Raw genomic sequence first — 13605 nt, forward strand, 5'->3', positions numbered from 1 at the left:
GTGCAAGCCATTTGCAAAACACAAAGTTGCCGACACCTTGTGGCTGACATGAGTAGTGTATCTGCTATGAGAGTTTTATGCACTAAAATACTACATGAACTTAAGACTGGCTTGAGTCGGCAGTTCTCCAGTGTAATGAAGGCAAAGTGTACACAATGAGGAAGCAGAGACATCATGTGGTTACTAAATACTGCAGGTTTTTATTTCAATGATCTACACAAGGATGGTTAAGATAAGACCATTCCTTAAATCCTACAGTCCAACCAGGTTTTTCCTCAAAAAGGAAACCAAAAATAAAACAAAGTAGGTAAAAAACACGAGCATTTTAAAAGGAGAAAAAGATTGATACACAAATTTAAATCACTTCTGAAGACGAGTGTAAAACATCCGGCATGTTCAAAGCTATTACAACGATGACCATTCTCCCATGTCGGAACAGCGGGGAACGCAGCTCGACTCAACATGTTTAGCTGGTATCCATCTGTTTGAAAAACAACAGGAAAAAGGAGATTACTAAAAGCTTTTATAAACATAAGGCACGTTTTAAAAGCATCTCTGAATTAATGCGGTTTACATGACAACGATGTAGTGAAAACCGGAAAAGCCCCCCCCCCATGCGTTTTTAAAAAGTTTCAAGTATACACGACGTTTTCAAAACTATTCGCGTTTCCACATCCACGGCCAAAAACGCTGTATCGCACCACCATTGTGTATGTAAACGCCATTTTCAAAGATTTCAGTTTTGGGTGTTTACACGGAAACTATAACGGTGGTGTTTTCAAAAACTTGCATTTTGAAACGGGTTTTCAAAAATATGCATTTTCAGTCCCCAAAATGTCGTTGTAGTGTAAACGAACAGGCAAAACACAAAGTTTCCCGTTTTTGGCTGAAAACGTTGCAGTGTAAACGGCCCCTTAGTTAACACACCTTGGCGTTATAGGCATCTAGCTGGGCGTCCAGCTCTTCAGCAGAGAGCTGCTGTTTGCTGCTGCCGCCACCTCGACCGCCTCGCCCCCGACCTCTGGCTCCTCCACCGCCACGTCCCCCGCGACCTTTCTGTGCGCCAAAGCCCCCAATTCGGTTTCTGTTCATGCCGCCACCACCTCCGCGATTTAGACTGTCAGGAAAAAGAACAGAGTTCAGTCACCACATACATTTAAAAAAAAAAACAAAAAAAAAAAAAACAAACAAAAAACAACTGAGCAGATCCAGGATCAGCAGATGTTCGGCTGAGCTAAACACACACACACAACACTAAACCAGTTCATTCTTACCCCTGCATCGGAGTCCGCCTCTGTGCGTCGATCTGTGAGGTAACAAGCTGAATATTCATTGATCGACCTGAAAGAGAGTTCACATGACTGAGAATTGCTGCCAGACCAATTCAACAGGCTTCCCAATGACTTTCAGGCCTGTTGGAGGCTTTCAGAATTGGATGGAATCTTAAAAGAAAGCGGAGGAAAAGCTTGTAAGGACGCACGCATACCATCAAGGGGAACACCGTTGTACTGCTTCATGGCTTTCAGGGCGTCTGCCTTCCTCTCAAAGTGAACATCCGCAGTGCCGAGGCTGCGTCCTGACCGATCGTAATGTACTGCTGCTTTCTTCAAAGTGCCAAATTCTGCGAAGAGTTCCTGCAGCACAAACCATACCTTAGCTACAGAACCCATCAAACACTTAAAGGGATTGTTCACCCACAAATAAAAATTCGGTCATATTACTCAACCTCACGTCATTCCAAACCCGTAAGACCTTCGTTCATCTTCGGAACACAAAGATATTTTTGATTGAATCTTGGAGCTCTCTGACCCTCCCATAGACAGCAACACAACGTAATGTTCTCAGACCCAGAAACATAGCAAGTACATCAGTAAAACAGTCCATGTGACATCAGTGGCTTAACTTTTGCGAAGCTACGAGAATACTTTTAAAAGAAAAATAACGTAATTTATTCAACAATGCGCACTTTCCCCAGAACGTAATCCGCGTTGTGTACGTTCAGCATGCACGCTTTCTCATGAACGTAAACAGTGATTACATTCTGGGGAAAGTGTGCATGCGTCATGGTACTCCCCAAAATGACGGATTAAATAATCTCGGGGAAAAGAATTGTTGAATGGTCATTATTTTTGTTTTCTTTGCACACAAAGTGTTCTCGTAGCTTCGCAAAACTGAAGTTGAGCCACTGATGTCACATGGACCGTTTCATCGATGTCCTTGCTACGTTTCTAGGTCTGGGAACATTTCAGTTATACTGTCTATGGAGGGTCAGAAAGCTTGCAGATTTCACCAAAAATCTTAATTTGGGTTCTGAAGATGAACAAAGGTCTTACGGGTTTGGAACGACATGAGGGCGAGTAATTGATGACAGAATTTATTTTTGAGTGAACTATCCCTTTAAAGACTCAACGCAGAAGTTAGAGGTGCCAACCTGAATGTCTGCATCGGAGACGCCGAAGTCTAGATTGGACACGAGGAGCTTTCCTCCGGTTTCCACACCTGCGCCACCACCACCACCGCCTCCACCGCCAGCGTTCGCACTGTAGCCGTTGTCGAACAGGTCATGCTGCCACTTGTCTGGGAGCTGCTTGGGCTGCAACAGATGAGAGAGAACGCACCTGCTGACTTTGGGCCCCCAGTCGGTCACTGACAGTCCACTCAGCTGGGTGTTGGGGCAAGCAGGGGGCTCCGCTTCAACAAGGCCAGGGGCACCCAGTGCGCTCACTGCGATTTCCAGCAATCCCTGCCCACCCCATCACTACAAACAAGTAAACCAATGCAGGACACAGCTGGTAGCACATGTACAGAGTTGGTTCGATTATGCGGTTCTAACTTTACTGAATGTGCAAATCACTAGACCTCAGTGGAAGCCAGCTTAACCCTCTGGTGGTTGGTCATTTTGTGTGTTTACATTTTGATTTAACAATTGTACTTCATCGAAATGGTACAAAACTTGGTGACTTTTGTGGCACTTGCTACACAGATGAAAATGTGGACATAAGCTAAACGATTTTAAGTCACACATGATCTTCATGGTAAAAGTGACTTGCACAGGAAATTTACTGGAAATACAGAAAATGCAAATGTGAAGGAAATTCAACAGATTAACTAGTCTTTGATAAATGTCTAAAACAAAGCAACTATCAAAATACACAACCCTACGTTTTTAAAAAAAATATATAGATTCCAAATACATTGGCACCATTTTATATAGTTAACACTTATAGAACTTCTATGTATTTTTATATATGAAAGGTTGCTAATTTAGGAATTAGTGTATGAAATGCTATCAAAACAAACTATACAAAACAGCACACTTAAAAAAAAAAAGTGTTACCCTTAATGCATCCTATCGGTTTTGACTGCCAAGAATTAAAGTAAATAAAAACCAGAGGGTTAATTCAAAAGACTATACATGCATTACACGGATAACGCCAAAATAACCAGTTACAAGAGTAGGGTAAACATCAAGTGAACTCAATGTAGCCTATTGTTGTAAACACCATTATATTCCCTCAGAAACTGCCCACCCTCTTTGGTAGCAAGCTAACTAGCTACCAGAAACCCAAGAGTCTCTTGCCGTTCACTCCAAATGAATCCCAGCAGGCCTCCAGAAAGGTGGATAGGGATGTTCCACTGCTCTCCGGTGAGAAGGAGCACGGGCAAGTCCAAAATAGGTGGTTAAAACGAGGCCATCAAAAGTGTCCATGCTTGGCATCTGAAGCCGCTTCGGAGCGTCCATTTTGAGCCCACGCCATTTTGACGTGCTTACATAAACACTGGCCTCACTAAGCTCAAACTAAAAATAATTATCAAGGGGATTCTCCATAATAGCTGGATAGAGATGGCCAAAGTCCATTTATCCTGTGCGGCTCCAACACTATACCTATATTTCTGCTTTCAAGGACATCGAGACCACGAAGCCCCTCCCAAACAAAAGCCGAACTCCAGCGAAGAACGAAGGCCCTCTTATAGCAGGGCTTTAGCGCACACACAAAAAAGGGCAGACTCTTCAAAAATCACAAGACGCAGACCGTGTGAGGATGTGCGCTGGATGTCGTCGAAAACAAAGAGAGCTTCGGCTGAATGAAAGGGATCAGCCGTATCCAAAATGGCGTCGACGGCCGCAGGATAGGAGATCCACGAGCCGCTCCAGACGCGCCGCTTCACGACGCGCGATGCTTGAAGCTCACACGGATGGCAAGACAAAGGGCTTAGGGAGAGAACACATTATGCACAATATATATCTAACGAGCTACACTCCCAGAGAAGCTCCAGGGGCCAGCTAGCCGCCATGTTTGCTGGCAGCATAGAAAGATAAAAACGGGGCTTCACCCAGGCGTGTGGATGCGCCCGTGATTTTCTCCGCTTTCTCCTACCCTGCTGTACGGCGTCGGTCTGCTTCTTCCGCGGCTCAGGTTCTGTCGGTTCCTCATGGGGCCCGATCCGCCGCCGCGGCCTCCAAAGCCTCCTCCTGTGTTTCCGAGGCGCCCGCCGGCGCCAGTACCGCGGCCTCCGCCTGCGCCTCCGCGGCCACCGCGACCTCCTCTCCCGCTGCCGCGCCCGCCGCCCCCGCGCTGCCGGCTTTGCTTGATGATGTCGTCTAAGGACATATCCATCTTGTCTGCCATCGTCTGGACCTTGTTAACGCTAAACACTGCCGTTAACTTAAAAAAAACAACCCCCGCTCGTGTGAAGTACTACACTAACCGTGTACTACCGATCGCTCACAGAAGAGGAAACGACAACCCACCGCCGGAGCCGCTTTTATAGCAGGACCGCTCGTGACGTACATCGGGGAGACGAACGCTTCCGGTTTAAATTCCTCTGTACAGACCTGTTTTTATACAGTCTATGGTACAGACGAAGAGTTTATTTGCAAAAACAGATAACTCCGTTTATAATTTTTTTTGTAAAAATCATGTTTTTTTTAATATTATGTTATCGTGTTTTTATTGTGTTTTATTGTGTTAGTTAGCTAGTATTTTTTATTTTTTTTTACCTAATCAAAATAACCCAACTGCCGCTTGATTGAGATTAATTGGAATGCACAATAAAAACATGATTTTTGAAACTGTTTTTGCAAATGAACTCTTCAGATTTTCTTTAAAAATATTAAAAGTTAATGCTATAATTTTCTCTCTGGCTTTTGTTTTTCGACCTTTCCAAACTCACAAATGCAAATATACTAATTATAAGCCTTACTAAAACTATTTTGTTGTTGTTAATGACATTATGTTTAGGCTTATATTTGTAATATACAGAGGCGGACAGTAGTGAAGTAGCTATTTTTACTCTGCTGTAAAAGTACTTTTCAAGTGTCTGTACTTTATCAGTGTTTTTCTTTAGAAAACTTTGCTTCACAACATTCCAAAGCATAATATTGTACTTTCCACTGCACTACGTTTTATATTAAATATAATTTAATACTTAATTACATTAGAAATCTAGTACTTTCTTACTTTTACTCAAGTAAAAGTAATTCAAAGTTTTACTTGAGTACAAGAAAGTACTACATTTTTAATGTTATTAAGTATTAAAGGTAAAAAAAAAAAACTTTCTTTTATGAAATGTAGTGCTGTAAAAAGTAAGACATTGGAATGTAGTGAAGTAAAAGTTTTCCAAAGAAAAACACTGATAAAGTACAGATACTTTTTGAATTTACTTGAGTAAAGTAAAAAAAATACTTCACTACTGGTAATAAATAGATGTCAGTTTAATCAAGTCCATTGAAATTTGCTCTATTTGCAAATAATTTACTTAAGTGATCTTTTTAATACCTTTTTTGTTGTTGTTGGTCTCTATTTTTGTTGAACCTATTTGTGACCCTGGACCACAAAACCAGTCATAAGGGTCTTTTTTTTTCTTTCAAAATTGAGATTTATACTAAATATGCTGAATAAATAAGCTTTCCATTGATGTATGGTTTGTTAGGATAGGACAATATTTGGTTGAAATACAACAATTTGAAAATCTGGAATCTGAGGGTGCAAAAATATCTAAATACTGAGAAAATCGCCTTTAAAGTTGTCCAAATGAAGTTCTTAGCAATGCATATTACTAATCAAAATTAAGTTTTGATATATTTACGGTATATATACCACCGATAAAGAACCTGTAATGGTTTTGTGGGTCACATTTTAATCTGTCTTGTAAGGGTTTTATTTGTATTTGTGAAATATGCTTTCAACATTTTTTTATTAGGAAAAATAGACATATAACAATGTAAAATGGATATCTATATTTTCTTTGAATAGTTAAAAAACTTGAAATCATCCTTTCCATTTAGACCGAGGACAAATGCTAAAGGTGTGAATTATGTATATTTCACAGTACTCAGAATTTTAATTGAATTAAATTGAACTGTATTGTGTTTGATGCAATGAGATCCAGGCAGATGAGTATGACTATTATTAAATAAAATAATGATTAATACAATAAAAGAATGATGTAAATATAAAAATTATAATAGGAAGTACGTTTAAACAAAATGAAGATCTCTTATTCAGTCATTTATACTAAAGTGCAGTTAAAAATGGCTTTCACACCCTTAGAACAAATACTGCAAAATGAGCACTTTTAAATATCATATCTCACATATTACAAAAACACCGTTTCTGGAAAAGAACATCATGAATACTCAGGCAGCAGTTGAAAGATGTCCAATATCTGACAAAACACCAGTAAAGACGACGTATCTTTCAAACATATATGAAATGTGCATAACATTTTTTTTTTGAAGAATACCACAAATATTACATACAAACATAAATCAATCGAAATAAAGGATAAACATAAATGAGTAACGAGTCATAGGAGCAAATACTTGAATATTAATATATGATGAGGGTTAATATCAGAAGCATAAATCAATAAATAATAAACAAACACATGGATATGAAAAGCAAGGAAACAACACTAATGATTCGGATACACCAGTGTTTAATTATATAGAAGGTGGAATATTTGACTAAACATTTCCCCTGACTGATTAATAGCCAGCATTCATGTTAAAATCTATCCTCATCATGATTCAAATCTGAAACACCCAAATACCAAACTAATGTCATTTTATATAATAATATCAGCAAATGAACTAATAAAAAATACTGGCAATAGGTAGGCTACTTACCATAAATACACAGTATTTGTGAAAAATATAGACATGCATTAGAAGCCTGTAATATGTCTAATAAGGGCTTTTGAGAAAGATTTATGATGATAAAAATCATATCGCCTCACAAAGTGGTGAGAATGGGATCATGATATGATCACTTACCTGAACTCTTCTCGAAAATGTAATGTCCGGCTTTTCTCACTTTCACAGTTCTCTCCAAAATGGATTCAAATCAAAATATAATACAATTACCCCACATTATGGGTTACCAAAATCTAGACCCTGTCTTGAATCGGTCTAAATGCAGATTGCAGATACTAAACTGGATTTATGGAAAGTGGAATTAAAACATTGTTTCATTTTTACACTTTCCCAGTCCTGTATCATTTCATTCATCCCAAAACGCTCATCCCTTTTTTAAAATCTAAATCTATCTCGTCAAGTCAGAAAGATGGTTTGTTACTGCTATTGCTATTCTATAGAGTGTTTGCTTAGACATACATTTGGATAGGGTTGTGATTTCAAGATGTGTCATGAGGATTTCCCAAGCATTTTAACTTAAAACACATTTACCTGCTAAACATTCACGTTGTCAAATTTTAGGAGTACACATATAAAAAAAAAAAAAAGCACACAGATGACCTCAAAGTCAACAGACAAACTCCATGATAAATACAATGCAGAGAGGCTGAGATAACAGAAGAGTAATCTTTATTTTAATTTCTATTTTAAAGGCTGGGAACGAAAGATGTGGGAAAAGTCTACTTAAAAGTTTTTGAAGGTATCAATTCATAGTTAAAAATGGAGGTGCGTTTACTAAAAATATTTGCCGAGCCAAACTTACCTGTCCTACCAGACAAAACTCGCTAAATTCTTCTATGAATCAATCAATCTACGAAACTAACTGAACAGTCAGTCGCTCCCCATCAGGTGATCAACATGTTTTGAAAGAGGAGTATATTCCAGGACTGCGTCCCATTTTGAGAGAGTTTGTGTAGAGTCTGTCCAACAGTTTAAGCATCCTTTCTCAAAAAAAAAAAAAAAAAGAGAGAGAGAGATCAGAGAGCCCTCTTGAAAATGTAACGCATAAATAGATGTCAGCCTGTAAGTCCAGACCACAGGTCCAACAGGCAGAGAAAAGAGAAGCTTTCTGGACTAAGGTGGCTAAATCTTCCAGCTTGTGGCTCTTTGTTGGCCGACAGAAGACTGATAGAGTAAAAAGGTCCCAAATGTAAAAGGAGGACAAAAACTGCTGGATCAGAAAGAGAGGGAACGGTTTAAGACTTCTTGGAGTCTTGTGTGTTCCGCTTCTTAAGGTCACTCAGGTCCACTGGTATAAAAGCTGAAAGAAAGAAGGGACAAAAAAAATGAAGCAAACCGATAAAAAAAAAAACACATGGCATGAACTTTGTCCACATATATAGGTAGGGCTGGGCGATATAGCAAAAAAAATTATCAACGATATAATGTTTCATATCGTTCGGTATCGATAATTATTGACATTTTTATAACCTTTTTTAAAACAAAAAGCAATAGATTTTTTTTTTAATTAACCACTGTATTTATAATGAACACAATTTATTGAGACAAACAACACATCTTTTTTGTTTTAACAATCAAACACAATAAAAAATTTAAACAAATATCTAATTTCTAATGTTTTATATGCAGATTAAATAGGTCTTTATTGTATAGGTCTAATTGTCTCCCGAGCTAACAAAACATTAAAATGCAACAACGTCACTTAAATCATCATCGCATCTCGCGCGCCACTGATGACACTCCCTGACGCACTCCTAACATTCAAACGCAAATGTTTATTTTAAATTCGACTAATATTCGTTCTTTATTCACAATCTCCTCATCACAGGCAGGCACAGCACTCATTTCAGCATGTGTTCTTGTTCGTGTGTGCTGTCTGCGCCACTCATAGTACGTGCCTATATCGTGCGCTATATCAAACATTTTTTCTATCGATATCGAAGAAGGTGTACCGTCGGTAAATATCGATACCGTTTTATCGCCCAGGCCTAGGTACAATGAACACTTTTACATTAAGTTAACTTTTACATAAAAGTAAGCTCACAATGTAGGTTGGGATTTGGGTTTTTCTCCACATACTCCTGTGGTCCACGATCATTACGTTCACTATTTTGTGGGGATTTAATGTCTCTTAAAACACAAAGCCAAGCTGGAAAGAAAGAAAAACAAAAGCATTACAACAACACTAATGTCTTGAAATCCAGAGTCTCCTACACTTTCTGATCAATAAATTTACATGTACATAATTATGGAATAAAGATTTTTAAAAATGACTATCCATAAAGCGTAATTTCTAGCCAATGAAATATTTAAAAGCAGAGCATCACTAGAACAAAAATGGCATTTCCACGCTTTTTATAGATTTGATAAATTTCAGTGATGTTCTCATGCATGGAAATCACACTTTTCCAAAGTGAAAATGGTGCTGAGCTTAAAAGGTGCATCTCATGTCTTACTATCATGGATGAAGCGCACATTTTCTTCATGTGCTGGTGTGAAAAGCTCTCCTGTATTCGTTGGTGATCGAGGGCTGGAAGTCCTCTTGTACGTGTGCATTCTAGGGGTAGAGGAGCTGGAGAAGACACAGAAAACACTGAATAAAATATTTCAGCATGACAACATGCATTAAAAAAATACTGAGAAACCATACTTAGTTGCTAAAAATAATGTAAGCAGAAAGTCCATTTTTGCTACAATTCCAAGAATCTAGCCACAAACATACTTGTGGATTTTTCCCCCCACTTTCTCTCAATTATTTTTACTTTAGTATTAAAAAGGTATTTTCCCCAAGTTTTAGAACCATGTAACAAACATGCTCAGAATGTAGACACATCAGATGTTAAACTGAAACCTACACCCTGAAACCTTTCACCCGAAACTGAAAACAAACTCAGCAGAAGGTGCTTTTATGGTAGTGGGACATCTGAAGCCGGGCCCTTTTTGCATTTTTGGGGTTCTCAAAAGTTGTGATAGTTAAGATACATTTTCATAGTTAAAAAATGGGAGACTACAGCAAAAATGTTTGCCTTCCCATTTGCTCCAAAATAAATAAATAAATAAAATTCCACAACTTTTCAAAAGAGGCAAGTCAGAAGAGAGATATCACATTTACCATCATTGCCTCAGACATTTGATTAAAAACACCCTTCCAACAGTAATTATAAGCATTATTTATGTTTTTAAAAGTAAAAAATAATCTGCATTTATTTAGAAAAATACAGTAAAACATTGATATTGTGAAATATTTTAAAAGAACTATGCTAACATGTTAAAATATATTTCTGTGATGTTAAAGCTGAATTTTCAGCATCGATACTCCAGTCTTTAGTGTCACATGATCCTTCTGCTGATGCTGATTCAGCTTTACCATCACATAAATGAAGTATAGGCTATTTTACAATACATTCAAATGGAAAACAGTTATTTTAAACTGTAATAATATGATTTCACAATATTACGTTTTTTTATTCTGTGATTTTGATCAAATAAATTCAGGCAAATGAATAGATAGATAGATAGATAGTTTAACTTTGCTAGATTTACAATTTTACTAACTGTAGAAACACATCACAATCTGTGAAAAGGATCCATTGTTTATCACTCAAGTCTTGTGTTTTTTTAACAGTGGTTCTATTTTAAGATTAAAATACATTCTCTGATTAAAAGACAAACGACTTTACCTTGTCATTCTGTTATAGTCTCTTGCCTCACAATCTCAGTATGAGGCTCAACAGGAATGTTAGCCTGTTCTTCAGTGTGTTTTCTAAGGGGAAAGATTTAAGTAATTCAGACAAAAGACACTAATTGTCATAAAATTGCATTTGAATAAAATATCCAGACAGCAAAACCGAAAACGAAATCATTGGTACACAGTTTATTAGCTGACATGACCGACTCAATCTGAGATCAGCGCAGAAGCACCATCAATGATTTTAACATATTTGTACTATGTTCATCTGTGCATAAGGCTGGCCAGAGACATTAAATGCGCTACACAGACACACGCTACTGTATTTCAATCACAAGCGAGAGGACAGGATTTAATTTAAGGAAGGTAATTCAGTCACTCGGTGTTTGTTATTGTTTATGAGTTCCTAGCAGCTAGTCTGTTAGCATTGTGTTCATAGTGAGAAACTGATGCAGACTTCACAAGCAATCTGAGCATAAACACAGCGAATGCATCACGACACATTCAGACTAACGCGCACACAGTGGAAAACGCGTAAATTAGCAGTTTCAAACCTGTCTCTTTGTTTCTGTTTCTTCTGCTATCTCTGTATTCTGGCCTGGATCGGCCGAAACGTTGCTAATGCCAACCAATTATTTCCGGTTCAGCCGAAGAAGCCGAGAGAGGGGCGCATGAGCGGGCACAGGTAGCCGACGTGCTGTGAAATTAGTTTTCATAAAGACTGTTTGCAAACATGAATTGCGATTTTTCATTTTTTAAAGGGGTCATATGATGCTGCTAAAAAGAACATTATTTGGTGTATTTGGTGTAATGAAATGTGTTTATGCGGTTTAAGGTTCAAAAAACACATTATTTTCCACATACTGTACATTATTGTTTCTCCTCTATGCCCCGCCTTTCTGAAACGCGTCGATTTTTACAAAGCTCATCGGTCTGAAAAAGCGAGGTGTGCTGTGATTGGCCAGCTATCCAGTGCGTTATGATTGGCCGAATACCTCAAGCGTGAGACGGAAATGTTACGCCCCTCCCCATACTGTGGTTGTGATAGTTAAGATACATTTTCATAGTTAAAAAATGGGAGACTACAGCAAAAATGTTTGCCTTCCCATTTGCTCCAAAATAAATAAATAAATAAAATTCCACAACTTTTCAAAAGAGGCAAGTCAGAAGAGAGATATCACATTTACCATCATTGCCTCAGACATTTGATTAAAAACACCCTTCCAACAGTAATTATAAGCATTATTTATGTTTTTAAAAGTAAAAAATAATCTGCATTTATTTAGAAAAATACAGTAAAACATTGATATTGTGAAATATTTTAAAAGAACTATGCTAACATGTTAAAATATATTTCTGTGATGTTAAAGCTGAATTTTCAGCATCGATACTCCAGTCTTTAGTGTCACATGATCCTTCTGCTGATGCTGATTCAGCTTTACCATCACATAAATGAAGTATAGGCTATTTTACAATACATTCAAATGGAAAACAGTTATTTTAAACTGTAATAATATGATTTCACAATATTACGTTTTTTTATTCTGTGATTTTGATCAAATAAATTCAGGCAAATGAATAGATAGATAGATAGATAGATAGTTTAACTTTGCTAGATTTACAATTTTACTAACTGTAGAAACACATCACAATCTGTGAAAAGGATCCATTGTTTATCACTCAAGTCTTGTGTTTTTTTAACAGTGGTTCTATTTTAAGATTAAAATACATTCTCTGATTAAAAGACAAACGACTTTACCTTGTCATTCTGTTATAGTCTCTTGCCTCACAATCTCAGTATGAGGCTCAACAGGAATGTTAGCCTGTTCTTCAGTGTGTTTTCTAAGGGGAAAGATTTAAGTAATTCAGACAAAAGACACTAATTGTCATAAAATTGCATTTGAATAAAATATCCAGACAGCAAAACCGAAAACGAAATCATTGGTACACAGTTTATTAGCTGACATGACCGACTCAATCTGAGATCAGCGCAGAAGCACCATCAATGATTTTAACATATTTGTACTATGTTCATCTGTGCATAAGGCTGGCCAGAGACATTAAATGCGCTACACAGACACACGCTACTGTATTTCAATCACAAGCGAGAGGACAGGATTTAATTTAAGGAAGGTAATTCAGTCACTCGGTGTTTGTTATTGTTTATGAGTTCCTAGCAGCTAGTCTGTTAGCATTGTGTTCATAGTGAGAAACTGATGCAGACTTCACAAGCAATCTGAGCATAAACACAGCGAATGCATCACGACACATTCAGACTAACGCGCACACAGTGGAAAACGCGTAAATTAGCAGTTTCAAACCTGTCTCTTTGTTTCTGTTTCTTCTGCTATCTCTGTATTCTGGCCTGGATCGGCCGAAACGTTGCTAATGCCAACCAATTATTTCCGGTTCAGCCGAAGAAGCCGAGAGAGGGGCGCATGAGCGGGCACAGGTAGCCGACGTGCTGTGAAATTAGTTTTCATAAAGACTGTTTGCAAACATGAATTGCGATTTTTCATTTTTTAAAGGGGTCATATGATGCTGCTAAAAAGAACATTATTTGGTGTATTTGGTGTAATGAGCTTGATCCACACTATGTATTTAGTCTCCTGTTTGTTGAGGAAGATGTCTTATTAGTCATAATATATCTTACCACTTAAAAGTGCAGCAAAGCTGTTTATTTAGAGGTTTTGCTAACTTAGTAACTGGTTTATTTATGTTTTTTTTTTTTTTTGGCATTTACAATTTTTCAATGCCG

At 37.7% G+C, this 13605-nt stretch overlaps 3 protein-coding genes across 5 annotated transcripts in view; all 3 read right to left on the reverse strand.

The window, feature by feature from the left end:
• Positions 1–175: 175 nt before the first annotated feature.
• On the reverse strand, positions 176–4781 carry LOC107743018 (THO complex subunit 4-like). Its single transcript, XM_016556128.1, has 6 exons — positions 4380–4781; positions 2432–2593; positions 1487–1634; positions 1275–1341; positions 928–1117; positions 176–481 (listed from the first exon to the last, which is right to left on the reverse strand). Exons 1-6 carry the CDS (start codon positions 4629–4631, stop codon positions 467–469), a joined length of 834 nt encoding a protein of 277 aa, XP_016411614.1. The 5' UTR covers positions 4632–4781; the 3' UTR covers positions 176–466.
• LOC107743019 (protein phosphatase 1 regulatory subunit 27-like) overlaps positions 774–13605 on the reverse strand; it is a 20216-nt gene continuing 7384 nt past the window's right edge. Inside the window, exon 4 of the mRNA XM_016556129.1 lies at positions 774–785. The gene's annotated coding sequence lies outside the window, so the exon portion shown is untranslated. The remainder of the gene's footprint in view (positions 786–13605) is intronic.
• Positions 8164–12633, reverse strand: mcrip1 (MAPK regulated corepressor interacting protein 1). 3 transcript variants are annotated; one of them, XM_016556130.1, is made up of 5 exons: positions 11402–11513; positions 10840–10922; positions 9616–9731; positions 9204–9308; positions 8164–8459 (listed from the first exon to the last, which is right to left on the reverse strand). In XM_016556130.1, the coding sequence occupies exons 2-5, from the start codon at positions 10845–10847 to the stop codon at positions 8395–8397; spliced, it is 294 nt and encodes a 97-aa protein (XP_016411616.1). In that variant the 5' UTR covers positions 10848–10922; positions 11402–11513; the 3' UTR covers positions 8164–8394. The 3 variants fall into 3 exon arrangements, with proteins under 3 accessions (XP_016411616.1, XP_016411617.1, XP_016411618.1); XM_016556131.1 differs by having other exon boundaries at positions 11362–11513; XM_016556132.1 differs by lacking the exons at positions 10840–10922; positions 11402–11513 and adding an exon at positions 12607–12633.

This window comes from Sinocyclocheilus rhinocerous, unplaced genomic scaffold, assembly GCF_001515625.1.
Source record: "Sinocyclocheilus rhinocerous isolate Xijiao unplaced genomic scaffold, SAMN03320098_v1.1 scaffold647, whole genome shotgun sequence".
Classification (NCBI taxonomy): domain Eukaryota; kingdom Metazoa; phylum Chordata; class Actinopteri; order Cypriniformes; family Cyprinidae; genus Sinocyclocheilus; species Sinocyclocheilus rhinocerous.

Excerpts from the sequence above, each read along its gene's own strand:
- LOC107743018 (XM_016556128.1), bottom strand. The coding sequence starts at position 4,631 with ATGGCAGACAAGATGGATATGTCCTTAGACGACATCATCAAGCAAAGC. Across the intron at positions 2,594-4,379 it reads GACCGACGCCGTACAGCAGG|CCCAAGCAGCTCCCAGACAA; the intron begins GTAGGAGAAAGC and ends CATCTGTTGCAG. Across the intron at positions 1,635-2,431 it reads TCTCCGATGCAGACATTCAG|GAACTCTTCGCAGAATTTGG; the intron begins GTTGGCACCTCT and ends TTTGTGCTGCAG.
- mcrip1 (XM_016556132.1), bottom strand. Across the intron at positions 9,309-9,615 it reads TGTGCGCTTCATCCATGATA|CTTGGCTTTGTGTTTTAAGA; the intron begins GTAAGACATGAG and ends CTTTCTTTCCAG. Across the intron at positions 8,460-9,203 it reads CCCAAATCCCAACCTACATT|CTTTTATACCAGTGGACCTG; the intron begins GTGAGCTTACTT and ends TCTTTCTTTCAG.